The sequence below is a fragment of the Gopherus flavomarginatus genome, chromosome 7, assembly GCF_025201925.1.
Source record: "Gopherus flavomarginatus isolate rGopFla2 chromosome 7, rGopFla2.mat.asm, whole genome shotgun sequence".
In the NCBI taxonomy this organism is placed as follows: domain Eukaryota; kingdom Metazoa; phylum Chordata; order Testudines; family Testudinidae; genus Gopherus; species Gopherus flavomarginatus.
Genome location: NC_066623.1, coordinates 83,856,662 through 83,883,819, shown reverse-complemented (window position 1 = coordinate 83,883,819; position 27,158 = coordinate 83,856,662). Strand labels below are relative to the sequence as shown.

The following is a 27,158-nucleotide window of genomic DNA, read 5'->3' as shown; positions in this document are numbered from 1 at the left end:
AGTAAAATATAATGGAAGTAATAGCACAAGACAATATAGTATGTAATATATAATCAGAATTGCGTCAGAATTCCTTTATTCAGAAGGGTAAGATGACTCAGTGCTACGTAACTGAGGAGAGTAAAAGATGGGAGAATTGGAAGATATTAGAGACTAAAACCCTCAAAAAAGTCATACTGCATACATCTTATACATCTTGAACTTCATAATTCTTTAGTGTAAGGAAAACAATATAAACAATATAAACTGTCTTCAGTTCTGTTTTAAACTTACAGATGTGTGTGTATATATACATATATTTTCCTTCGGAAAATTAAATTACCAATTCAGATAAAGTTTCTGTTCCATTCATTGAGGAAAACTGTTTCACTGTATCAAATGCAATATAGTACCAAGCCATTAGTTTTCCAGTCTCTGCAGATGAAGATTAAAAATATTTAGTGCATTTTTTTAAAGAGAGGTGTACGGTACTTGCTTCTTCTAAGCAACAAAACTGCATTTTTATTTTCCTCATACTATTATACATAGATCACTGTCACCAGGCCATCTTTTGATCTGCAGCAGAATTTAGTAGGAGGATTTGCACAGGGATCCAGATCAGTATATAGTCCTAAGAATACAACTTCTACCATTTGCTAAATTAAATTCAGCTCAGATAATAGAATACTGAGTATGCTCATTATGGGCCAAATCCTGCCCTCAGCTACATCTGTAGAACTCCACTGGAGGTACATAGATGTACCTGAGGACAACCTTTCTCCTGAATGGTTCTCTGTTCACTGCCCAATCGCTGCGCCCCTTAGTACGTCTTATGATAAATGTGTATCAAAAATAATCTTTAAACCATATAAAAATATTTTTAAAATGTTTTCAATATTATAATCTAAATTATATTACGAAGTAAATGTTACCTGTAGGTTTGAAATTAAATTCTTCATCCATCTTGATCAAATTAAGAGATGACAAATTGTTCAAATTCTTCAAACACAATTCTGTCCAGAGTTAGAAAAGAGAAATTTATCTTTCGAATATGCAGGAAAAAAATACAATTTTTTTTATATACTAAGGAAAAGATTATTGTCTAAGTTACATCAGTGTAAAACCAGAGTAACTCCATTTAACTCAACAGACGGCCTAAGCACACAATCCTTTTCCCACTGAAGTCAATGGCAAAAATTCTTACTAAATTCACTGGGGCAGGCTCAAGCTCAACTATACATTCAACGAAAACCAACCAGCCACTCTCACTTTAAAACTGTAGAAAGTGTGAAATAAACTAGATGTGAGAAGTTTAAAATGTCAACTTAAGCTCTGAAAAGGTTGAGAGTCCACTAATAATCATCTAACATAATACAATATTTTCACTAATTTTTAATGACAGAACAAAGCATGGCTATTCAAATGCGTGTGTGATTGAGTTTTTAATGGTGTATGTACATTATTGTAACTGTGCCTGCATTTATTTCAATGGTTACAAATTCAAATAAACCTATGTAGTCACTAGCAGTGGATATTTGAATGAGGATGATCAAAGTGTTTCCTTTGTTCTTATCTCTTTCGAAACCAAGAAAATTAAGTGCAAAAATGACATTAATACAATGTTGAGATTTTTCAATGCAAATATGTCAAGAAACTCAGTTGTAGTTCCCATAGCAACCACAAATCATCCACATTGCATACACACGATATATATACACATATATATAAGACAATTATAATTAACAGAATATACATTACTACAAAATACTGCAAGATAGCTGAGTTACAATATCAGTTGGAATAATAAAGTTAAATTTCTAGATTTGTGTGGTTAAAATCTTGGCAAGTAATGTTCTATTACCATACCTATTTCTTATACTGGAGAGAGTATGAAAGAAAGCATAGCATATTTGTTTTTATCATTTAAAGATGGGAGGGGCTGACCCCTAAACTGTTGAGTTTCGTCTGGGTAATTTGATGGTATTGTCATAAATTGAGAAGCAATTTTAATATTTAAAGAGCCTTAAAGTAAATAATTATTTTATGTTCAAGCCATAACAAAATCGTCTTCTTAAAAATTCTTTAAGTAATAGTTTAAAACTATTCTATAAAAACCTGAGAACTGAAGAATATAACTGATCTTTCTGTATTTGCAAAGTCAGATGTTACATGTCTGCTTTAACAACAATACAGCATACAAGGTCCCTTAATTGCTTGATTGAATTATCTTATCTTACTTCATGGCATTGCTTTATCTATTTGCTATAAGAATAAATGTATAACCAAGCTTAGAACAATTTTAGCAAAGCAAAATAATTCTTAGAAAACCTATTAAATCAAATAGATTTGAGATATGACTAAATAAGGTGTGGAACACTTTATGCATACAAATCTTGCAAGATGTGTAAGATTTCTCCTGGCATACCTAAACAGAATAAATAAATGGAGCAATAAATGCTAAATCTTTAGCAATAGAGCAGAATATGCATTGAAGGGCTTTGCTCCACGTGAAAACTCTCATGGTCCTGGGGAATGGAATCCTCAGTCTAAACCAGCCAGACTGTATACATAGCCAAATCACAGCCACCAATATAGGTAACATGAAAGAATAGCATATAAGGCCCTCTTATAGCTCACTGGATACACTCCCACTGGCCACAAAACACCATGCCTTTGACCTTTACAAAATTCTCCTCCCACCTTCCTCAGGGAGTTATGAGGCCTGATGCAAAGTTTTCTATACTACAAGGCAGTATGAAGTTCTCTTGCACATAGCCTCTACTACTGCTGCCCCATGTGCATCAAGCATGTAGCTTTTAAATTGCTTTTGGGCAAGTCGCAGGTATTTAAGTTTTGTGGACAGAGGAAATCTGATATTTAATTTCTGTAGAGCACATTTTGAAGGAATTTAAATCAAATGACAAATCAATGAAGGGAAAGAAAGGAAAATGAAAAGCATTCAAAATGAGATGAATCTTACTGTATGCAAAGTTTGATTTATAAGTAGGATATACAAGAAGCAGTATACCTGTGCATGTGGGCAAGAACCTGGGAAGAGGAATATTTATGAAATTTTTTTTTTGTAAAATAATTCTATTTGGAAAGTCCAGTATTTATAATATGGAATGGCAAGTAAGTAAACGAAAGTAATATTAAAAAGCGACAGAGTCCTGTTGCACCTTATAGACTAACAGACGTCTGTTAGTATACAAGGTGCCACAGGACTCTTTGTCACTTTTTACAGAGATTCAGACTAACATGGCTACTCTGATACTTGAAAGTAATAATGTTGCTTTAACAACTCACAAAAGGCTGGATTCAGCCAACCTTAATCACACTGAATAGTATCTTGCTCCATCAGTAATTCCACAGAAATGAATGGAGCTACTCAGATATGGTGGAAGAATCTGGCCCAAAATGACATGTTGTACTAAAAAAGGTGAAAAGGCACTGACCTTGTAATTTTGCTTCAATTCCAACTGTGTCTAGTCCAGGCGAAAAACCTGCAGGAAAAGGAAAAATGACCTTTTAAATTAATACAAACATGCATTTAATTTTCAACGTTACTGTCTACCAAAACAATTTACTGACTGTAAAAAAATGTCAATTTCAGTACAATGGTTGTAGCTTTCATACTAATTGATACTTAAAATGGAGGCACAAAGTGGGTGAGGTAATATCTTTTATTGGATCAACTTCTGCATATATATGAAATAGTATCCATTTTAAGTTTGCAGTGTTGTTGTAACTGCGTTGGTCTCAGATATGAGAGAGAAGGTGGATGAGATATGTTTTATTGGATCGACTTCTGCTGGTAGAGGGGACAAGCTTTTGAGCATCACAGAGATCTTCCTTATTCAGGTCAGGAAATAGTAACCAGAGTGTCACAGCTATATACAACGTTGGACAGATTGTTCAGAACAATGTTGTAGGAGACCGCTTCAAATGAAGATGGCACTGAACACCTCACCAGTTTTAGGACAAAGGAGGGTTAGTAGGCAGCAGAGTGCTTTAAAAATTGTAATGAGTCATAAAACCAATCCTTTGTTAAGTCCATGATTTTTAGCGTCCAGCAGAGATATGAATTAAAGTTTTCAGGCTCATCTTTTGAAGGTGTTGTGCAGTTTCCTGTGATGATGAGGCCTGAGGGGTCAGATATAGAGTGATCACTTGAGTGTTTGCTCACATGTGATAGGGTGTTTCTGTCTTTTATAATTTTTCTTTGAGAGTTCATTTGAGAGAATAGTGATTGGCTGGTTCACTTACATAGTTGTTGTTGGGGCATTTGATACACTGGATCAGGTACATCACATATTGTGAGAAAAAAAAATAAAACAAAACATATAGAGATATACCTATTGCATAGAGCTGGAAGGGACCCAGAAAGGTCATTGAGGCCAGCCCGCTGCCTTCATTAGCAGGACCAAGTACTTGATTTTTTTGCCCCAGATCCCTAAGTGGCCCTCTCAAAGATTGAACTCACAACCCTAAGTTTAGCAGGCCAGTGCTCAGAACACTGAGCTATCCCTCATGTGTAGGACCAATTGATCTCGAAAGGTGTATTGGGGGAATACTGATTATCAGAGCTGTAGAGATGCATTCGCAGGTTTTGCATCTGTTGTTCTGGCAGGGTCTGGCGCTGCTTTCAGGTGGACTGTGGGCAGCTTGCTTCTGATGATGAGCTTGATGAGGTTGGATGGGTGTTTGAAGGCCAGAAGTGGGGTTTGGGAAAGATTTCTTTCAGGATGTGGTCCTCAAAGTATGTAGTGTTCCATTTTTGAAGCTGATCATGGTGTGTTCGAATAGAACTGGTGGATAATCCTAATTGCTTAAGGTGTAACATGTAGTCCAGGATAAATGCTAGTGGAGCACGTGCTGTGTCAACTTGATGGGAGGTGCACCGGCACTGAAATTTAGTCCATTTGTGAATGTAAGTGCATCTAGTTGTGTCACGCCTGCTACTCAAAAGTATCTCACAGCATCCAAACAGGTTATTTCTGAATCCTCAAACCCTGGAGGAGCCAGGCTTTGAAGGGGAGCATCTGTGGACTGGGATGGAGGATACATCCTGTGAAAGGAGCTGTGGTGTTGGACAGAGAGAGATTGGTTGGCATTCTATCATGTGAAGGAGATAAATATACCAAACCTGTCATTGCCATGTTGGAGCTATAAGAATGATGTGAGCTCGGTCCTCCTGTATATGGTGAAGTATCTGGAACAGGAGGGGAAATGGAGAGAAGGCACAGAGGAGTGGTGTATTCTATGCGATAAAAGAATGCATCTCTCAGCGGTCCGTGTCCCAGTCCTGCTCTGGAACAGAACTGAAGGCAATGAGTGTTTTGGGGTGTAGCAAAAAAGTCTGATAGGACATCCCCATCAATTGTAGATGGGCTGAAGGGTTCGCATATTCAGTTGCCACTCATGATCCTGGAAGAATCTTTGGCTCAGTGTGTCCGCAGTGATGTTCTGGTATCCAGGGAGGTACGCTGCTGAAATGGTGATGTTGTGCTAGATACACCAGTTCCACAATTTGAGTGCCTCTGAGTATAAAGAGTGGGAACATGCTATGCCTTGCCTGTTGATGTAAAACATACTGGCGAGATTGTTTGTCATGACTCTGATGTTCAAGGAGAGGGAGGAAATGTCAGGCATCGCGGACCACTTGTAGTTCTAGGAGGTTGATGTGTAGAGTGGATTTGGTTAACAACCATCTGCCCTGCACTGTGTGATTGGGGGACACAACTGATTAGTGAGGCATCGGTTGTGTGGAAGTATAAAAAAAATTGATAGGGATTTGTATGGGATTTTAATTTACTAACAAAAACTTTCATACGAGTTAGACTAATTGTAATTTTAATAATGCGAGATTTGTAGAAGCAAGAATTGTAAAAGGCGAGTGAAAAAGAACTGTGTGAGAAGTTGTTTTTCGACCTTGCGTACATAATAGAAAATGTAGACTGGAGTTTTTTAAATGAAAAAAACAAAATATTAGAATAACTTATGTATAAACAAAATGCAGCTGTTGCTTATTATTGTCTGTAACAAAAGTATAAATGCTTGCTATAATTGTTTATCTGCTGAAAGACCTGTCTAGGAAGGGAAGACCCTATGTCCTAATGCACTCTCTCCCTGCTGTAGCTGCCAAATAAAATAAAGTATCTAACTCTAACAAAAAACTATCCTAACAAAACACCTACTTTTTCAAGCTAATAATAGCTATATGTATATTAAAACCACTACATTGCAAAATATACATTTTAATCTCATTACCACTGCAAACAATCACATTGTTTACTAGCCTGCAAATAAAATTTTGCAAATAGCCTTAAATTCCAAATACCCTTTAATTAAACTAATTTAATACCTAAATAATTTCAAAATTTGTTTTTAAAATCAAAAATTCAAAAAATCTCTAAAATAAAAAAGCTAATTCATATTTCAAAATATATTAAATTAAAAATATGCCTTTCATACAACTTATAAAATGTGTATTTTATACACTAAATATAATGTATTATGCTTTACAACCAAAACTATACAACAACCCCATCATATAATTACTATAAAAATGTTATTGCTTATATTGCTATTAAATAGCTTAAAATTATATTATCATAAAAATATACTAAAAATAATACCTTTCATGTCCATGCTAATCATGCATTGTCATTACATCCAATCAAAACCCCTAAAATTAAAACATCTAATATAAAATCTAAAATCCATAGCTTAATACAAATACAAATTTAAAATTATTATTATACTAAAAATACAAAAGGGGGGAGTGTGGAAGTACAAAAAAAACTGACAGGGATTTGTAGGGGATCTTAATGCATGATAGTCTTTGTTAGTAAGAGTTAGGCTAACTGTAACCCTAATAACGCGAGATTTGTAGAAGCAAGAATTGTAAAAGGCGAGTGAAAAAGAACTGTGTGAGAAGTTGTTTTTCGACCTTGTGTAAATAATACAAAATGTAGACTGGAGTCTCTTAAGTAAAAAAAACAAAAATATCAAAATAACCTATGTATAAACAAAATGCAGCTGTTGCTTATTATTGTCTGTGACAAAAGTATAAATGCTTGCTGTAATTGTTTATCTGTTGAAATACCTGTCTAGGAAGGGAAGACCCTATGTCCTAGTGCACTCTCTCCCTGCTGTAGCTGCTAAACAAAATAAAGTATCTAACTCTGCTGCACCCAAACAAAAAGCAAAAACTGAGTTTTTCTCTGACAGTTGTTAGAATCATGGTTGGTGGTGGTTGGAGGAAACAAACTCCAACACAGACATTGTAGGGCTGCGTCCACCGAAGTAGTGAGTCCTTGACTCTTATTGGCATGGATAAGAGTTTGTGGAGGCTGTGTTTGTTGGGGTGATATACTGGAGCCATGCCTGAAGACATCGCATGTGTAGTCTTGCGTGCCTGATCATGAAAGTGGCTGCTGCCATGTGGCTTAGAAGTTGGAGGCACGTTCTGGCAGAGATCTGGGGGTAGACCCCACACATTGGATATCACATCTAGTAGGACCAAGAATCTGCGAGGCGGTAGGAAGCCTCTGGCTTGTATGGTGTCCAATTATGCGCTGATGAATTTCAGGTGTTGTACTAGCATTAAAGTGGACTTTTCTAGGTTCATGAGGAGACCTAGCTTTGTAAACAAGTTCACTGTTATAGACTGCTTGGAGGATGTCAGTCTCAGCTGGGGTCTTGAGGAGACAGTTGTTCGAGTATGGAAAGATGATGATGCCCTGTTTCCTTAGGTAGGCTGAGTGGTTTGAATATTGGCCTGCTAAACCCAGGGTTGTGAGTTCAATCCCTGAGGGGGCCATTTGGGGAACCGGGGTAAAAATCTGGAGATTGGTCCTTTGAGCAGGGAGTTGGACTGCATGACCTCCTGATGTCCCTTCCAACCCTAATATTCTATGATTCTACTGCCAGGATCTTGGAGAACACCAAAGGGGCAGTTGATAGTCCGAAAGGCAGTAGCTTGTACTGGTAGTGATTGTTGGCCATGACAAATTGGAAAAATCATCCGTGGGCAGAGTGTATTGCGATATAAAAAGTATGTGTCTTGGAGGTCAAGGGCAGAGAACCTGTCCTCCTGTTCCAGTGCTGGGATAATAGTGGAGAGGTAGCCATCTTGAAGTGTTGCAGTTTGATGAACTTGTTTAGATTGTGAAGGTCCAGGATGTGTCGCCAGCCGTCAGATTTCTTCTGGATGAGGAAATAACGGGAGTAGAAACCCTGCCCCCTGTGCTGGAAAGGGACCATTTCTATGGCTTCCAGTTGCAGAAGATGATTTATTTCTCCCCCTAGAATGGGTCTGTGAGGGGCTATCTGAAGAGAGATAGAGAGTGGGAGGGGCAGGGTGGGACAGATATGAAGGGGATGGAGTATCCTTCCTTAATTATCGCTAGAACCCACCTGTCTGAGGTGATTAGTCTCCATGACGAGAGAAACAGAGCTTGTCGGTCACCAAACTGGTGGGACCTCAAAGATGGTGGGAATGACTGGAAGAGGGGGACATTTCTTGAGACCTTTCAAAATTGTTGCTTCAGTGGGGGTGTGTGAGAGGTAGTCCTCTGAGGAGTAGGTTTACACTTGGAGGGAGGCCTTTGTTTTCAGCCCTGGGTGTCATAGTACCATTGAGGAGCATATTGAGGTGATCAAAAGTAAGGGGGGAAGTGGTACTTTCCTGGACACCTCTTCGGCACAGGCATGTAAATCCCGAGAATTTGGAGGGTGGCTTGGGAGTCTTTACAGGAGTGTAGGGAATTGTCTGTGCGCTCTAAGAATAGTTTTTGGCCCTCAAAAGTTAAGTCTTCCACAATGGTTTGTACCTCTTTAGAAAAATCTGAGAGGTGGAGCCATGATGCATGCCTCATGACCGCAGCAGTTGCAATGCCGTGTATACAGAGTCTAATAAAGCTTGTAGGGCTGTACGGACTAGGTGGTGTCCTTCCAATGTTAGGGACCGGAATTGCTCTTTCTTGGCCTCTGGGAAGTTGTGACAGAAATCTGTCAGTTTGGAGTAGTTTAAGCCATCAGAGCCTCGTAGATATTCAAAACTGAAGCATGGCTGACGAATATGCCTTGTGTCCAAGTAAATTAGTAATTTCCAATCCCTGTCTGGATGACTAGCATGGGATTAGTATTGACGGCCTCTCTCTTGCACCAAACTGACCACCAGAGAATTTAGGGTAGGGTACAAGAATAGAAATTCAGCATCTTTTGCTGGAAGACAGTACTTTTTGTCGGCAGGTTTGCAAGTCGGAAGGATAGATGCTGGGGTCTTCCAGAGCCCTTTTGTGGAGCCTAGAAGCGCTTCATTGATCAGTAGTACAATCTTGAAGGAAGAGGACGTGTGGAGGATATCAAGCAGCTTATGATGCTAATCCTTGACTTCCTCCAAAGGAATCTGCAGGAGGTCTGCAATCCTGCAGAATAGTCTTGAAAAAGTCTGAAGTCATTGGCCATAAACAAGAGCAAGGGTTCTTCAAAGACATTGGCACAGCTTCCTAGCAAAAAATTTCCTAGCTAGAATTTCATAGCAAAAATTTCCTCCAACAATATGCAGCTTTCCTCATCTTCCTCCTCCCAACACGTTAAGAGCATTTCTTATGTGATGTTTCCATTTCCTACCAAAATAGGAAACAAAAGACTGAAATGTGGGTGAACATAATTTATTTGGATTATGACAGTGCCAATGAGACATGCATCTATTGCAATAGTCTTAACTAATAATGGCCTTGGTTTTGCAGGGCATTGTAATCTTTGTATTATCTTTATATAGCTTTTCACATAATAGTACGATGGTATTAACAATATCATAAAGTGTAAACAGACATATATATATATATAAACAGGACTCAGGAGTACCTTAGTAACAGCTGCTCAATATCCAAACACTTATCACTTGAGAACATGTCAAACAAAAAGATTTAAATTTACCAATTTTTTTTTCAGTGCCACAAAGCAACTGTTCCACAATCACAATCATGGACATTCCATTTTGCTGAGCACCATAGAATGCCTTATGCCGGTTGGGTCAGCAGCCCGTACGATCAGTGCAGAAGCAGAAAATCTGCCTTTGGGGGGAAAAGATAGATCTGTTTTTATTCAATATGAAGCAGTTTTCTGAATTTTAATATCCTCATTTTATCTTCTATAAAATACGGATATTAAAAAGAAAAACCACTCAATATTAAATAAAAGTTGATTTACCTTTTCCTTGGAGGCACACTCAATTCTCAAAGCTGAAAAGTAATGGTAATATGCCACCAGCTTTGTGTGTGCTGTGATGCCTCAACACAGTGGGAAGTTGGTAATCATAGGCTGAAATTTTGCAGACCTGTTAATGAAAAAGTAGTACAAGTTTAAAATATGTTGAAATGCCTGCTAATTATGTTAACACGGTTGAAATGCTTTTTCCTAAAGATGTTCCAGGTCACCTTTAACAACTTCATTGTCTTCAATCCCTATTGAAATGACAGTCCATAAAAGACAAGAAAAAACAAGTAACACTAATCTTTTTTATCATTTCTCACTAACAGAAAATTACTTGCCAAAAATGCAGGTAGTTTACTGTAACCTACTTTATCTTAGACATGACATATAATCCAGTATCACATTCTAGTCAATTTAAAAGCAACAAACCATAATGAACTGGATTTTTCAAAACTCTGATGTATAGGAAAGTTGATCGTATCCATTCCAAAGCTATTTTCACATCCGTGATGGTGTGCAACACTATTTCTGCATTTAAATGCTCAACAAGATGTTTGTGTAAACTAGAAAGGAACAAAAGGTCAATCAATTAGAAATATAATTAAGTAAACATTAATCAACAGTATAAAACTTCAAAATTTTTGTTACAAACAATAATAAATTATATTTTACCATAAATAGTCCACTTACTGCTGCTGCTTTTTATTGTACTCAGTATAAAAAGGTAAAAAATATTTAAAATATCAAGAATTCAAGTGGTTTGTTATGGAATGGGCTCCAGTTAGCAAAAGAAACAGACTTTTGGTGTTGGCTGTTGGAAATCACTGACATCCAGGAAACAAAACTATCTATATTTACATGTTGCATTATATTCCTGGTATTTTGGGAAATATCAGAGTTTAAGTCTAAACTAGATGTATCTTATAAGCTTTTCAATTTTAGCATTTAAATTCCACTGTAAGTCTGAATGTTCTTATTTTAAAATGTCTCTCACTCCCTGTAGGCCTTCCATCAATTGAGCATTACAGGCTAGCATTTCCTGAATCTCTCTTGTGTCAAACTTCAAAGATATGGCCTGGAAGCTTTCTATGTTCTATTCTTGGTTTTTTTAATACTATCACCACATATCTACAACCAATTTCCTTTGATATGTTTAAGACAGAACTACAGATTTAATTCTCTTTTGTAGGTATCAGGTATGGGTAGCATTCCAGCTGATGAAAAATACATGGAGCTCAACCTCCAAACCCAGAAACTCATTCAGTGTCATGCTGCTGTTTTCAAGGAACATGACTTGTACTTAAGCAGAGATCTACATATCTACAGGCATCTACATTCCAAAACAAGGATAACTTAAGAACCTCCTTACCGTCACACAAAACCAAAACGGGAACATCATAGGTATTAGGAACAAAACTAATCACTTGAAATCAAAAGAATTTATGTACCAAAAGAACTGGTGAGAAGAACTCACCTCTAACATTAAGCTACTGACAAAACTGAAGTAACTGTGAAGCATCTCACATATCCACTGAGACAATAGGTATCAGTATTTATGTCAGTGTTATGGTGTTGTCGGCAGGGGTATTTTGCCGCCTCAAGCATGGCAGGCAGGCTGCCTGTGGGAGGTCTGCCGAAGCCGCGGGACCAGTGGACCCTCTGCAGGCATGCCGCCGAAGGCAACCTGCCTGCCGCCCTCACGGTGACCAGCAGAGCGCCCCCCCGTGGCTTGCCACCCCAAGCACGCACTTGGCGTGCTGGTTCCTGGAGCCGCCCCTCGTTGTTGGTATAACCCACCAGCTCCTTAGGGTGGTATGGCTTCAGAACCATAAGGCCTAGTGGCTGAAGTCTAAATAGCAGCCCTTTTCCCAGGGGAGCATGGCCCGGGTCAGTAGTGTTACCCCAGGGTTCAGGATAGTAAGGCCTAGTGGCCAAAGTCTAAATAGCTGTCCTTCTCAGTGTAATATGGTCCAATTGCCAGAGTCAGTCACACAGCCCCGAGGTTCAGGACAGCAAGGCCCAGGTGGCCAAAGTCTAAATAGCTGCTCTTCTTCTCAGGGCGGCATGGTCCAATGGCCAGAGTTAGTCGGGCTGTCCCGGGATTTAGGACAGCTGCCATTTGATTCAAGGCAGCGTGACCCAGAGGCCAGAGTCTAACCAGCTGCCCTTGGATTCAAGGCAGTACAACTCGCTCCTTCGGGCGGTGACCTCATTGAATGGTGGGTATGGTGCAAGATAAGAGAACTCAGGCCCAACCTACTCCACTGGATCCGGACCCAGGGCCCTGAGGAACCAATTCTCCTGTGTTTAGGCTCGGTCTCTCTCTTCAGCCATTCCATTCCCTGCATCGTTTCCTACCCTCACTTCTAGCATTGGTAGCCTCCCAACATCAGCAAACTCTTCTCTGTCATCCTCGGCGGTCAACTGGGAGTCTGCAGTGGCTTCAGCGCAGTCAGCCTCTGCAGCCTGGGGCACCAGCAGCTTCCTGGCAGAAGCCTGCAGTACACATCTGCTCTCCTCAGTCGGCCCAGACTGAATGAAATTGCTCCCTCTTATACTGTGATTCCAGTTGGAGCATGCCCAGCAGGGATGACAGGGTGCAGCTTCCTGAGCCCAGAGCCTGCAGTTAATCCCCTCCGTTCCAGTGTGGGGTAAGTATACCCCATCACAGATGGGAACACTGCAGAGTTCATCTTTTTTTCTTGGACTACTGGAAAGGGAATGGGCTCAGGATTGGGGTGTTTGGTAGATATCGATGATGTTTTAAATTTACAGGATAGATGCCCAAATTACATAATTTATTTTTCTCAATTAAAAACTGATTCTTTAAAAAAATACTACAAGAAAGCTTCTGTGATTACTTTTTTGCACTATCTAAACATTTTATTTGCTTTTCTTGTTGATTAGTATTCTCTCAGTCACTGAATAGATAAAATGAAGTTTCCACCTCTGGTGTACCTCTGTATGATTTCCCCATAAACTTGTCTTTTATAATCCGTGGGATTATAAGCCAAAAGAACAAGAAAATACATTCTGTTGGCTCTATCCATTAGTATGCTTGTAGCAAAATTACTTAGTTACCTGCTTTCTATTGTATCTGCACCATTTAATAGCTGTACATATTTCTCTCTTGTACTTAACCTAGTCAAGATAACTGCTGTAGCTGTAGTGTCAAACTAAAAAAAAATATATATATTTTAAGATTTAGCAGGAGACACCTAAAATATACATTTCATATCTTTGGTAACAATTCAAAATGTATTTTTAAAATGTTATGTTTAACCTGTTGAGGAATGCCAAGGCATCAACAACTGAAAGACAAATCCTAGAAAATTCATTTGCACATTGAACAGTATCTGAACTTTAAAAAAAAAATATATATTTGCTGGTGCTACTAACGTATTTGCCGTAACACGCATAGACTATAGACCAGATTCAGCAACCTCTGGCACGAGGCTCGCCAGGATAAGCACCCTGGCGGGCCGGGCCAGTTTGTTTACCTACCATGTCGGCAGGTTTGGCCGATCGCGACTCCAACTGGCTGCAGTTTGCCATTCCAGGCCAATGGGGGCGATGAGAAGCTGCAGCCAGCACATCTGCCTGCACTGCTTCCCGCAGCCCCCATTGGCCTGGGACGGCGAACCACGGCCACCGGGAGCCGCAATCAGCCAAACCTGCCAACGCGGCAGGTAAACAAACTGGCCCGGCCTGCCAGGGTGCTTACCCTGGCAAGCCACGTGCCAGAGATTGCTGACCCCTGCTATAGACAGTATTAGGATCAATGAAATTTTGCACAGCTGTTAAACAATACTATACATACACAAAAGAGAATCCCACTTATCCAGTGGACAAATACGCATTTGGAAAAATCCATTAACCTCAGTCAAGTGATTTCCACATCCCACCTCACCCAAACTGCATGTCACCACCACAATCCTTCTGAATGAGAAGGACCAGAGAGAATTCACTTTGTAGTCATTCAATGCACTCTGCAGTGCTGGACATTAGTCTTATGATTAGCGAGATTGTCAATTCCTCCCTCAAGTGGGAAGCAGCTCTTAAATGAATGATTATTAAATACAAGCTCAGAAAACCAATTCTTGACACTCATTAATTATTGCCAAATGTTAAAAAGCCTGGAAATGAACCGTTAAGAGATACACCAAGTTCCCTACTGACTTCATTACTCACTACCAAGTTACCTCATGTACTCAGCACCCAACCTTCATTTTCCCTCCTGCTTTGTCCAGAACTAGAAATATAGAGCTAAATGTATATTGTTAATTTTTGTATGGGAAATTTCCAAGTTTTTTAATTTGGATTGGTGTATGTGGTACATATGAAAACAGCCCTGAATCAAATAACTCTTCCTGATTCAGTATAAGAATTTAAGCATATGCGTGAAGTTAGGCATATGCTTAAGTATCTTTCTGAATCAGGACCTCTAGCAGCAAAATCATGTATCTTTTTTTTAAATGGCCAAAGATATGAAAGAAGAATTACTTATATGTACAGTAATTGGAGTTCTTAAAGATGTCTTGTCCATATATATATATATTCCAATTATCATTTGTGTGTGCTCCAGGAGCTTGAAACCAAAGTCTTTTGTCCAGCAGTGTCCTTCGGGAGGCACACATGCTCAAAGTGTTCTCATGCCCCTTACCAACAGCATACAGGGCAGAGTGGGCCAACCATCACTTAGTTCCTTGATCACAACAGAATTCCAGCTGTACAGGACTCCTCCATAGCACAGGGGAAGGAAGCTGGATTGTGGAATATACTAATGCTCAAATTCTCAAAGAAGTGAAGGTTACTTGTAACTGGAGTTCTTGAGATGGCTCCGCTTACTCACACTTATGGATATTGCACCTCCTAATGGTGAATAATAGTAGAACCTTCTCCAAGCAGTGTCTGTTAGAATGCTCATGCAACCCTTCCTACTACTCCTCTCTGCACTTCTCAATGTTCTGAGGATGAGGCTATATAAAAGTAGGCGTGTGCTCACTCTGAGCATAGCCACTGGAAAGTTTTCCCTCAGAAGTATCTGTTAGGTCAGCTCTGGTGCCCCCTGGAGTCATACAAAGGTTCTGCCAACCCACAACTCCCTCAGTTCCTTCTTGCTGGCCAACTCCAACAGAGGGGTAGGAAGGAAGGTCTTGGAATAGACATGAACAACACATCTCAAAGAACAGTTATGGAAAGGTTAATAACTATTTTTCTTCTTTGAGTGCTTGCTCATGTCCATTTCAATGTAGGTGACTCTCTAGCAATTGCAAATAGAGGATTCAGAGTTTATTGACTTGCTGATTGCAACATCACTCTGCCAAATCCAGTATTATCTCTAGCCTGTTGGGTGATGGTGTAGTGAAAAGTGAAAGAGTGAACTGACAGCCATATTGCAGCTCTACAAATGTTCTGGATAGGAACTTGTGCTACAAATGCTGCCAAAGATGCTTGGGTCCTTGTGGAATGTGCTGTCAGGGCAGCTGGGGCAGGGACCTTTGCCAGGTCATAGCATGTGCTGATGTAGGACGTGTTCCACAATGAAATGATCTGGGTTGAGATGAGAAGACCTTTCATCCTGTCTGCAAAGGCCACAAATAGTTGAGTAGTTGTCCAAAATGGCTAAGTCCTTTCTATGTAGAAAGCCAGTGCACATCTTATGTCTAGTGAGTGGAAAAGACGGTTACTCACCTTTGTAACTGTTGTTCTTTGAGATGTGTTGCTCATATCCATTCCAGTTAGGTGTGTGCGCCGCGCGTGCACATTCGTCGGAAAACTTTTACCCTAGCAACTCAGTGGGCCGGCAGGTCGCCCCCTAGAGTGGCGCCATCATGGCGCTCGATATATACCCCTGCCGGCCCACCCGCTCCTCAGTTCCTTCTTGCCGGCTACTCCGACAGTGGGGAAGGAGGGCGGGTGTGGAATGGATATGAGCAACACATCTCGAAGAACAACAGTTACAAAGGTGAGTAACCGTCTTTTCTTCTTCGAGTGATTGCTCATATCCATTCCAGTTAGGTGAATCCCAAGCCTTACGTAGGCGGTAAGGTCGGAGTGAAATGTGGCAGAATGAAAACTGCTGAGCCAGAGGCTACAGCATCTCTTGACTGTTGAACCAGGGCATACTGCGAAGCAAAGGTATGGACCGAGGAACAATGGAGCTGCGCGACAGATCTCGTGGGTAGGAACACGAGCCAGCAAGGTGGCAGATGAAGCCTGAGCCCTGGTAGACTGTACGATGATGTGGCTTGGGGAAATATAAGCCAAATCATAACAAGTGCGGAAGTCCGCCATCACCCAAGATGAGATCCTCTGAGAGGAAAACAAGCAAGCCCTCCCTTTGGCCCGCTACCGTGACAGAGCTGGGGCACCTTACGAAATGGTTCTGGCAGCGCAATATAAATGCGAGCACTCCACAGATGTCCAAGGAGTGCAATGGTTGTGCCCATTGCGTTGAGCTGTGGGTAACATGAAAGGCCGAAACCACCTTAGGAAGGAAAGCCGGGTGCGGTCATAACTGCACCTTGTCTTTGTGAAACCTAGTGTACGGCGGAACCACCGTAAGAGCTCTGAGCTCGGAGACCCGTCTGGCCCATGTAACAGCTACGAGGAAAGCTGTCGTCCAAGACAGGTATAGCAGAGGGCCAGTCGTGAACGGCTCGACTGGGGGAGACATGAGTCTGGTTAAAACTAGGTTGAGGTCCCAGGTTGGGGCTGGGCGGCGCACCCGAGGGTGCAAGCTCTCCAAGCCCTTGAGGGATCTTGAACCCATAGAGCGTGAGAACACGGAACGTCCACCTTAGCCTGGCTGAAAGGTAGAGATGGCTGCTGAGTGTATCCTCAGCGATGATACCGCCAGGTCCTGCCGCTGAAGGCCAGAGGCAGGCCAAATAGAGGGGATCGAGACCTCAGCAGGAGCAAGATCGAGCGTATTGCAGCTGTAGAAGAAACGCTTCCACCTGGCCCGGTACGTTGACCAGGTGGAAGGCTTCCTGTCACCCCGGCTCAGTTACGCAGCAGCCACACCGTGAGGAGAAGAGGCTGCAGGTCCGAGTGACAAAGCCTGTCGTTGCCCTGAGTGATGAGGTCTGGGTGGGGTGGCAGGGTAATTGGGTCTGTTATTGACAGGCCGAGCAACGTGGTATATCAGTGCTGCCTGGAACACTCTGGAGTGATCATGATGATGCGCACTCTGCCCCTGCGGAGTTTGAGCAGGACCTAATGAACCAGTGGGAACAGTGGGAAGGCATAATGGAGTTGGCCTTTCCACGGCATCAGGAATGCGTCCAAGATCGATCCCGAGGAGAGACCTTGGAAGGAGCAGAACATGTGGCATTTTCTGCTCTCACGGTGAGCGAACAGGTCTATGTGAGGAAACATCTCCGCTTCTGGAAAGCAGAACGCCTCACATGGGGCAGAGTGATCACTCGTAAGACAGGAAAGACCTGCTGAGTCAAAGCGCCAAGACGTTCCGAACGCCTGGGAGAAAGGACGTCACCAGCTCCATCGAGTGGGCCACGCAAAAGTCCCGGAAATGGATGGCCTCCTGACAAAAGGGGGGGAGGACCATGTCCCTCCCTGGATATTTATGAAGCACATGGCTGCTGTGTTGGCTGTAAACACCGAGATACAACGGCCTCGCAGCTGCCGCTGGAACCCCTGGCATGCCAGGCAGACTACTCTCATTTTTGGGGCATTGATGTGGAATGCCAGCTCCCGAGAAGACCAAAGGCCTTAAGCTCGGAGGTGACCATGAGCACTTGAGCAGAGAGATGACGCGTCCGTTGTCAGGGGCAGTGAGGGCTGGGGCGGATGAAACCGCATCCCTGCCCACACCAGGGAGGGAGTTAGCTACCACTCTAGGGAGCCTAAGGTGCTCGAGGGAATGGTGACTACCATGACCATTGGCTCCCTATCCGGGTGGTACGCCGAGGTGAGCCGGACTTGGAGAGGAGGGAGGCGGAGCTTGGCGTGTTTGGTTACAAACTTGCGGGCAACCATGGACCCAGGAGACTGAGACAAGTACGAGCCGAGGTCGTTGGGAAAGCCTGCAGACCTCAGATGATTGTTGCCATCGCCTAAAACCGCAGTTGTGATATGCAGGCTCCGGCTAGGTAGGAGACCAGGATAGCCCCTAGGAAGTCCAACCTCTGCGTGGGAACCAGAGTGGATTGCTCTATAGTAATCATCAGGCCTTGACCTGTGAATAAGACCGTGACGATGCCCACGCGCTGAGTGGTTTGTGTCTCAGAGTCTCCTCGGATAAGCGAATCGTCCAGATACGGAAAAAACGCATATCCGACATCAGCGAAGGTAGGCGGCAACTATGGCCGTAAACCAGAAGTACTGACAGTTGGCTAGAAAGCGGAGGTATCTCCTGTGCGGAGGGAAGATGGCGTTGCGAAAGTACGTGTCCTTCATATCCAGGGCGGCATAGTAGCCCCCAGGAGGCAAGGATGGAATAATGAATGGTTCCCAGGGATACCGTGAGGAACTTCAACCTTATCCTAAACCGGTTGAGTCCGTGCAGGACTAGGAAGGTCTGAGACCTGCGTTCGAGTGGGGGACTAGGGCATAACGGGAGTAAAACCCCTTGCCCCTTTCGTCCATCGGCGTCTGCACCTCTTGTACGAGGAATTGCTCGTGAGAAGGGTCCCTGAGGGACAGGGCTGGAACAAATTAGAGGTGGTACCTATGCTCCACCGTGCGCAGGATCCAGCAATCTGAAATTAACTGGGGCCACGCCAGGAGAAAGCGGGATTGGGATCCCGGCCTGTGACTGGTACACCGCCCTCAGGCGCACCTTGGAAGGTTCGTCTTTGGTCCCAGTGGTAATTGCGAGGGACCTTGACCTTGGGTCTTTAGGGGTCCTGACGTTCGTCTGCGACCACCTTGGCCTCGCCGTTTGCCAAAGTCCTGTCTCTGGCTAGGCACAGACTATGGCGGCTGGGGACAGAAAGGCCTGCATTTGGTCGCTGGCATATGCATGCTGAGAGAGCGCATTAGGACCCTATTGTCCATCAGGCTTGGCAGTCTGGGGCTGTCTTTGCCGCGAAAGGCCTTTACCAACAAAGGGTAAATCCTGAATGGCATACTGCAGCTCCGGCCGGAGGTTTGAAACCTGAAGCCATGAGATGCACCTCATGGCGACACCAAAGGCCAGAGTCCTGGCTGCAGAGTCTGCTGCGTCCAACGAGGCCTGGAGGGACGCTCTGGGTACCTTTTTTTTCCCCCCGTCCTCCAAGACGGCAGCGAACTCTTGGCGGGAGTTTTGAGGGAGAAACTCCATAAACTAAACTACCTTCACCCAGGTGCTATAATTATCGCAGCTAAGCAAGGCTTGTTGCTTTGCTACCCAGAGCTGCAGGGCCTCTGCAGAGTACACCTGGCGGCCAAACAGGTTCGTTCGCCAAGCCTCTTTCGGTTTCGGGGCTGGCGCCCGCTGGTCATCATATCAGAATCGTGGTCCTGGGCATAAGATCTGTGCATGTGGGATGACACGGATGCGTGTCCGGATGGCCATGGAGGTACTAAAAGAAGGCACAGGCAGAGTCTCTGACTCTATCGGACCTTGCCCAACTCGGCACCGGGAACCGGCACCGGGAGGCGTACCGGTACCTGGAACGAGATCCAGACCCGCAACCAGAACGGTGCCGGGAGGTCGACCGAGATCTCGAGGCTCGGGGAGAGGCTACAGGAGTCAAGGTACCTGTCGTGGTGCCGGGAGTCGGAACGGTGCCGATAGCGGGTCGGCGAACGGGATACCGGCCGGTGCAGCGAGTGCGACCAGTACCGATGAGGAAAACAGCACCGGGACTGCAAGTGGTGTCGGGCGTGCCGACAGGATCTGGAGTGTCTGCAGGACCGTGATCATGAACGGTGCCGCTCTGCTGTGCTGACAGAGGACGGTCACATGAAGAGACTGTATTACCCGCACCGGTGGTGCCGGAGTCAGGCAGCATCGACTCTGTCATGGCAATGAGATCCCTCGCCGTTGGTAATGTCTCCGGTGTGGAGGGAACAGCAGGCTCAACCACAGTGCATACTGGGGAGCTGTCAGGCACCGGATTCGACAGCCCTCGTGGGACCGGGATCGACGGTACCGAGGTCGTCAGAGCTTCGGTAGGTGTCGGTGCCGGGCAATCCGAGTTAGATGAGCTGTCTGGCTGCGGTGCCATCGGCACGGAAGCAGCAGGAGCAATAAGCTCAACCACGGCGCGCGCCAGGGAGCCGTCAGGCACCGGATTCTACGGCCCTTGTGGGACTGGAATCGACGGTGCCGACGTTGTCGGTGCCTCAGAGGTGTCGGTGCCGGGCAATCCGACTTAGACGAGCTCTCTGGCTGCGGTGCCGTTGGCACGGAAGCAGCAGGAGCAGTAGCTCAACCACGGCGTGTGCCGAGGAGCCGTCAGGCACCGGATTCTATGGCCCTTGTGGGACCGGGATCGACGGTGCCGACGTCGTCGGTGCCGCAGCAAGTGTCGGTGCCAGGCGATCCGACTTAGACGAGCTCTCTGGCTGCGGTGCCGTTGGCACGGAAGCAGCAGGAGCAGTAGCTCAACCACGGCGCGTGCCGGGGAGCCGTCAGGCACCGGATTCTACGGCCCTTGTGGGACCGGGATCGACGGTGCCGACGTCGTCGGTGCCTCAGCAGGTGTCGGTGCCGGGCAATCCGACTTAGACGAGCTCTCTGGCTGCGGTGCAGTTGGCACGGAAGCAGCAGGAGCAGTAAGCTCTACCACGGCGCATGCCGGGGAGCTGTCAGGCACCGGATTCAATGGCCCTGGGGGACTGGAATCGACGGTGCCGATGTCATCGGTGCCTCTGCAGGTGTCGGTGCCAGGTAATCCGACTTAGACGAGCTCTCTGGCTGCGATGCAGGTGGCACGGAAGCAGCAGGAGCAGGGGGCTCAACCACGGCGCGTGCCGGGGAGCCGTCAGGCACCAGCAGGAATCGTAGGCTCTCTCGACCTCGGAGGAAGGGAGCGGTGCCGAGTCGACTTCGGTGCCGGCGACGGCCGGTGCTGAAAGGCCTTGGCAGTACCGGCAGGGTCCGGCGCCGAGGAGGCGCTTCTGCCAGCCGCTTGATCATCGCTCGGCGCCAAAGGTGGAGGGGTAAGTGAAAGTCCCGCTCCTTTTTGTTCTCGGCTTAAAAGCCTTGCAAATGGGGCACTTAGCTGTCAAGTGTGATTCCCTGAGGCACTTCATACAGGAGTCATGTGGATCTCCCTTCGGCATCGGCTTCTGGCAGGCCGAGCCCATTTTAAAACCCGGTGAGCCGTGCATGGGCTCCGGCACCGGGTTCATGGAAGGGGCTACTTCCTGAACCCCGCTAACAATTACTAAACTAACTATGTTAGCAAAGAAAAAACGTATAACTATACAATTATATATATAAAAGGATTATAACTGCATAACTATATACGAGAACTACGAGTAGCTAGGGAAGTGGAGGTCAGCTAAGCCGCGCTCCACTGTTCCAACGACCGACACGGGCGGTAAGAAGGAACTGAGGAGCGGGTGGGCCGGCAGGGGTATATATCAAGCGCCATGATGGCGCCACTCTAGGGGGCGACCTGCCGGCCCACTGAGTTGCTAGGGTAAAAGTTTTCCGAGGAATGTGCACGCGCGGCGCACACACCTAACTGGAATGGATATGAGCAATCACTCGAAGAAGAACCTCTGTTCTTCTCTGTTGGCATGTGGTTTTGGATAGAAGACCAGTAGGAAGATATCCCGGTTACTATGGAACTGGGAAACCACCTTTGGAAGGAAAGCTGGATGAGGATGCAATTGGACCTTGTCCTTGAAGAATACCATGTTATGGTGGTTCTGAAGTAAGGGCCCAGATGTCTAAGCCACTTCTGGCCCAAATAATGTCCACCAGGAAAGTCACCTTCCAGGACATGTAGAGCAGACAGTATACTGCCAATGGCTCAAATGGAGGTCCTGTCAGTTTTGACAATTCCAGATTGAGATCCCTGGGCAGGATTGGTTGCCATACCTGGGGGTACAATCTCTCAAGGCCCTTAAGGAACCAATTACAGATGGTGTTTGAAAACACGGAACGGCAAATCATCCATGGGTGAAAAACTGAGATTACGGACAGATGACCTACTTAGACTTTGTTGTTTTAGGTGTAGGAAGTAGTTCAGAATAAATGCTATTGTTGATAGCATACACAAGACATCCTTCTGCATAGACCAGATCGAGAACCTTTTCTTCTTTGCCAGCTAAGTAGCTCTGGAGGGTGGTTTTCTGCTCCCTAGAAGTACCTTGCAAACCTGCCCTGAGCATGCTAGCTCTGAGGGGTTCAGCCATGGAACTTCCAAGCTGTCAGACAAAGGGACTCGAGGTTAAGGTGACACAGGTTGCCCTAGTCTTAGGAGATCAGGTTTGGATACAGAGGTAGAAGAACTGGCATCTCCACAGAGAGGTCTAAGAATGTGGTGAACTAATGCTGGTGGGGCCAAGCAGGGCTATCAGGATGACCCATGCTCTCTCCTTTATGATCCTAAGCAAGACTTTGTGTATTAGAGGAATTGGAGGAAATGCATAGAAGAGATAACCCATGTAGGGGATGAGGAAGGTGTCTGTGAGACATCTGGGGCTGTGACCCAGGAGGGAACAGAATTGGAGACACTTCCTGTTGTGCCTTGTCATGAACAGATTTATCTGGGGAGTTCCTCACATCTGGAAAATGGTGTTCACAACATCTGGACGAATGGAGAAAGATCTGCTGAGTTGATCCACTAGCTCGTTCTGTGATCTCAGCAGATAAGAGGCCTGGAGGTAGATCGAGTGAGTTATGCAGAATTCCCATAAGCGAAATTTTTCTTGGCACAGGTGACAGAAGCATGTTCCTCCCTGCCTATTGATATAAAACATCACCATCATGTTGTCTGTGAGAACTGACACGTTCTTGCCTGCCAAATGGGTCTGGAATGCCTGGCATGACAAGCGAACTGCTCTGAGCCCCCAGACATTGGTGTGTGTAGCGAGAGCTCTTCTGGAGACCAAAGGCTCTGAGTTCTGAGGGAACCCAGAAGAGCACCCCAGCCTATCACTGAAGCATCTGTAATGAGAGATACAGATGGTTGGGGTCAGCAGGTGTAACCATCAATTGAGAGAGGTGATCACCGACAGGGAACCGTAATAACTGTGTCCAAACAGTGTCGGTTTGGCGAGTATATGGATGCCAGCCATGCCTGGAGAGGTCTTAGTTGAAATCTCATATGCTGCACCACATACATGCATGAGGCCATGTGGCCCAGGAGCTTCAAGAAGTTCCTCGTTGTAGTGATGGAGTGATCTCTGAGATTCTCTATAAGCATCACTATTGCCTGGAACCGTGCTTCTGGGAGGAAAGTTCTGGCTTGGACAGAGCTGAGGATCGCCCCAATAAACTCTATCCTCTGAACCAGGGAGAGGGTAGACTTCTGAATGTTTCTCAGCAGACCCAAGTCCTAAATGTTGACTGGATTAACTTTATGTCAGACTCCACCTGGCCATTGGTCTGACCTCTGACCGGCCAGTCACCAAGGTAATGGTAGACCTGAGCCCCTTGTCTCCTCAGGAAGGTTGCAATGACCGCCATGTACTTCGAGGGGTTGCTGGCAGGCCATATGGGAAAATAGCAAATAGGTAGTGCACGTGGTTCACGATGAACCTGAGGAAACTTCGGTGTTCCTGAAAGATCGAGATATGGAAGCAAGCAAGCGTCCTTCAAATCAAGGGCAGGATACTAGTCCCCAGGATCCAGGGAAGGGATAATGGAAGCCAAGGAGACTATGCAGAACTTTGGCTTCTTCATGTATCTGCTGAGCTTTCACAGGTCCAGAACTGGTCTGAGACTGCCGTTGGCTTTCGGGATAAGGAAATATCAGGAGTAGAATTGTCAGCCCTCTAACTCTGGCATAACCTCTTCCATGGCTCCCACCCATAGGAGCGACTGCACCTCTTGGGCTAGAAGTAGCTCATGAGAAAGGTCTCTGAAAAGGGATGGGGAGGGTGGGAACAACTGAACTAAAGAGTATATCCCACTGCTATTATGCTTAGCACAGAGTCGTCTGTTGTAATGTGGGCCCATGCCTGATTGAAATGGGATAAACAGTCCACAAAAACTGGAGAGGCTGGATCCAAATTCTATCCTGGTATGTCGTCCTCAAGGGTCCCATCAAAAGGCCTGCTTGGACCTACCAGAGTAGGGGGGAGGGCAAGATGTAGACATGGATGAGGACGGGGAAGAGGTCTTCTCCTAAAGCTCCTGCTCCTTTCCCTTTGGTAGACTTGCTGGGCAGGCGGTGGGAAGAATCGAGCAGCCAGTTGAGGCTTATAATGTTTCCTTGTGGGTGCCAGTGTATAAAGTCCTAGAGACTTCAGAGTGGCCTTTGAGTCCATTAGGCTGCACAGCTTGGAGTCTGTCTGCTCAGAAAAGGGTGATGTGCCCACAAAAGGAAGGTCCTGCAGGGTCTGTTGGACCTCATGCAGCATGCCCGAGGATTGAAATCATGAGCTTCTGAGCATTGCTAAAGCTAAGGCCATAGATTGGACTGCAGGGTCTGCATTATCCAAGGATGCCTTTGCACCAATTTGCCTTTCTCCACAGGAGCTGCAAATTCTTGACTGGACTCCTGGGGTAATAACTCCTTACATTTCAGCATGGAATCCCAGAAATTAAAATCATACCTGCCCAGGAATGCCTGCTGATTCATGATCCTTAGCTGGAGGCCCCCTGTTGAATAGCTCTCTCTGCCAAAAAGGTCTAATATTTTTGACATCCTTGGCCTTGGGGGTTGGCCTCTGTAGCCCCTGTTTTTCCTGCTCACTGGCTGTTGACACAACCAAAAATACCAGTGGTGATATGTGTAAAAGAAACTCACAACTCTTAGCTGTGATAAAGTATTTTTTTTCAGTTTTCCTTGCTGTTGGCTGAAGAGACACTGGAGCCTGCCATAATGCCTTGATGGGGTCCATAATGGCCTTGTTAAGAGCAATGCCACTCCTGATGGGCTGTGACTGTTAGAATGTCCACTAGGGCATGGGAGAACTCCGTGATCTCTTCTACTTGGATCCTCAGGTTTTGAGCCCTTCTCTTAAGGAGCTCCTGATGAGCCTTGTAGTCATCATGGAGAGTGCTACACCTGCTCCCACCAGAGTCTCATCAAGAGAAGGGGAGGAAGCCTGTACTAGTAGGGGGCACTGTTCTTCACACTCAGTACCCAACAGGTCTCAAGGTGCTGGCCTTTGGTATTTGGCACTGGCCTCAGTACTGAAGCCTGGGTCCTGCTCTGAGTGGAGAAGTGGAAGTGCTCTGGACTCAGACACCAGGGAGTATGACCTTCTACAACGAGACCTCTGCATTGTCCAGAAAGCTCAGAGGTTCCAGAATAGCCATTGAACTGCATCTGCCACTGCCCCGGGGGCCACACTATGGATGGGTCAATGGCAGGATAGTGTGAGAGACACATGACTCGGACTTCGACTCTGTCTCCGAAGACTCCCCTCCTGGAGACAAGGGAGGAGCGGTGCTGATCAGTGCCAGCGAGCAGTGCTGAGAGGGACGAGACCAAAATGGGCCATCATGGACTGTTTCTCTTTTGAAGACACCTGGGGCCTCAGTGCTCCTGAGGTCGTTTCCCATCAGTGCCACTGCTGTCAGCTCCTGCATAGCTGGAGACACTGGTACTGGCATGAGAGTAGGTCTCTCACTGCAGCAAACGTGTCTTGCATCGATAATACTGCCAACAAAAGTATCTCCAGTGGTTCTTCTGCAGTGATGAGTTCATTGGCATGGGACTCAACAGTACCTACTCTGGGGCTGAAGTAAACGGCACTGCACAGGTTGCTAAAGCTGTGGAGTGTCCCAACACGGGTCACACTCTACTGGTGTCTCCCTGCCCCGCTGACCTCAGGGCTGGGGATAGACCACTCTCAGTCTTCTTCTATTTCTTCCTCGGTACCAGTGACGGAGCATGGTGCCAAGGTTCTCTCACTGGAGCATTCTTCTTTGGCACCGGAGATGGTGGATGGTGCCAAGGCTCTCGAGACGTAGAAGGAGCATCTTTTCTCAGTGCTAGCGATAAAGAGCAGTGCTGAGGATCTCAAAGAGTAGCCAGATCATTCCTTACTGAGATTGAAGTGCTTGGTGCCAAGTCTGAGCGGTCCGGTGGCGATGGAGGACTTAGCGCTGCCTCCATTAGGACATGCATCTGACAAAGTGGGTATTCACCCACGAAAGCTCATGCTCCAAAACATCTGTTAGTCTATAAGATGCCACAGGATTCTTTGCTGCTTCATTAGGATAAATCTCAGTCTGGAGTCTGTATCCCTTTTGGTGCAGGGCCTGAAGTCTTTACAGATCTTACAACGTTCTTATATGTGAGCTTCCCCCGGGCACTTAAGGCAACTGGAATGGGTGTCGCTCACAGGCATAGGCTTGTGGAATGAGACACAAGACTTAAAACCTGGAGACCAAGGCATGACCCGGCACCAGGCAGAGACTAACTCTACTAATCTAGCTAATAACAGAAACTTTACTACTAACAACAAGAGATAACTATATACAATATAGGGTTGAAAAAGTCCACTGAGGGTGTACTTGTAGATTGCAAGGATAAGGTAGTTCCAGTGACCATCAAAGGCAGTAAGAAGGAACTGAGAGGGCTGTGGGTCCTGGCAGGAGCCTTTACACTGGTGCTAGGAGCATGCGTCTCCAGGGGGCAGCAGAGCTGACCTTATGGATACCACTGAGGGAAAATTTTCCAGTGGCAGTGCTCAGGACAAGCACACACCTACCTAATGGAATGGACATGAGCAAGCACTTGATGAAGCACTCCATGTTGCAGCCCTGGAAATTTCAGTAACAGGGACTTGCTTAAGGCAAGCAAAAGAGGCTGCCACAGCTCTGGTAGAATGAGATCATACCATCATAGGTATAGGAATTTCTGCTA

General features: G+C 45.3%; 2 protein-coding genes across 10 annotated transcripts in view; both read right to left on the bottom strand.

Annotated features, from left to right (window-relative positions):
* TGFBR3 (transforming growth factor beta receptor 3) overlaps positions 1–27,158 on the bottom strand; it is a 518,676-nt gene that overhangs the window by 119,964 nt on the left and 371,554 nt on the right. The gene's annotated exons all lie outside the window — the stretch shown is intronic.
* HFM1 (helicase for meiosis 1) overlaps positions 1–27,158 on the bottom strand; it is a 105,657-nt gene that overhangs the window by 37,824 nt on the left and 40,675 nt on the right. The window contains 5 exon segments of the mRNA XM_050962113.1: positions 323–414; positions 912–992; positions 3,435–3,482; positions 10,633–10,766; positions 13,285–13,379. Coding sequence (XP_050818070.1) covers positions 323–414; positions 912–992; positions 3,435–3,482; positions 10,633–10,766; positions 13,285–13,379 — 450 coding nt within the window.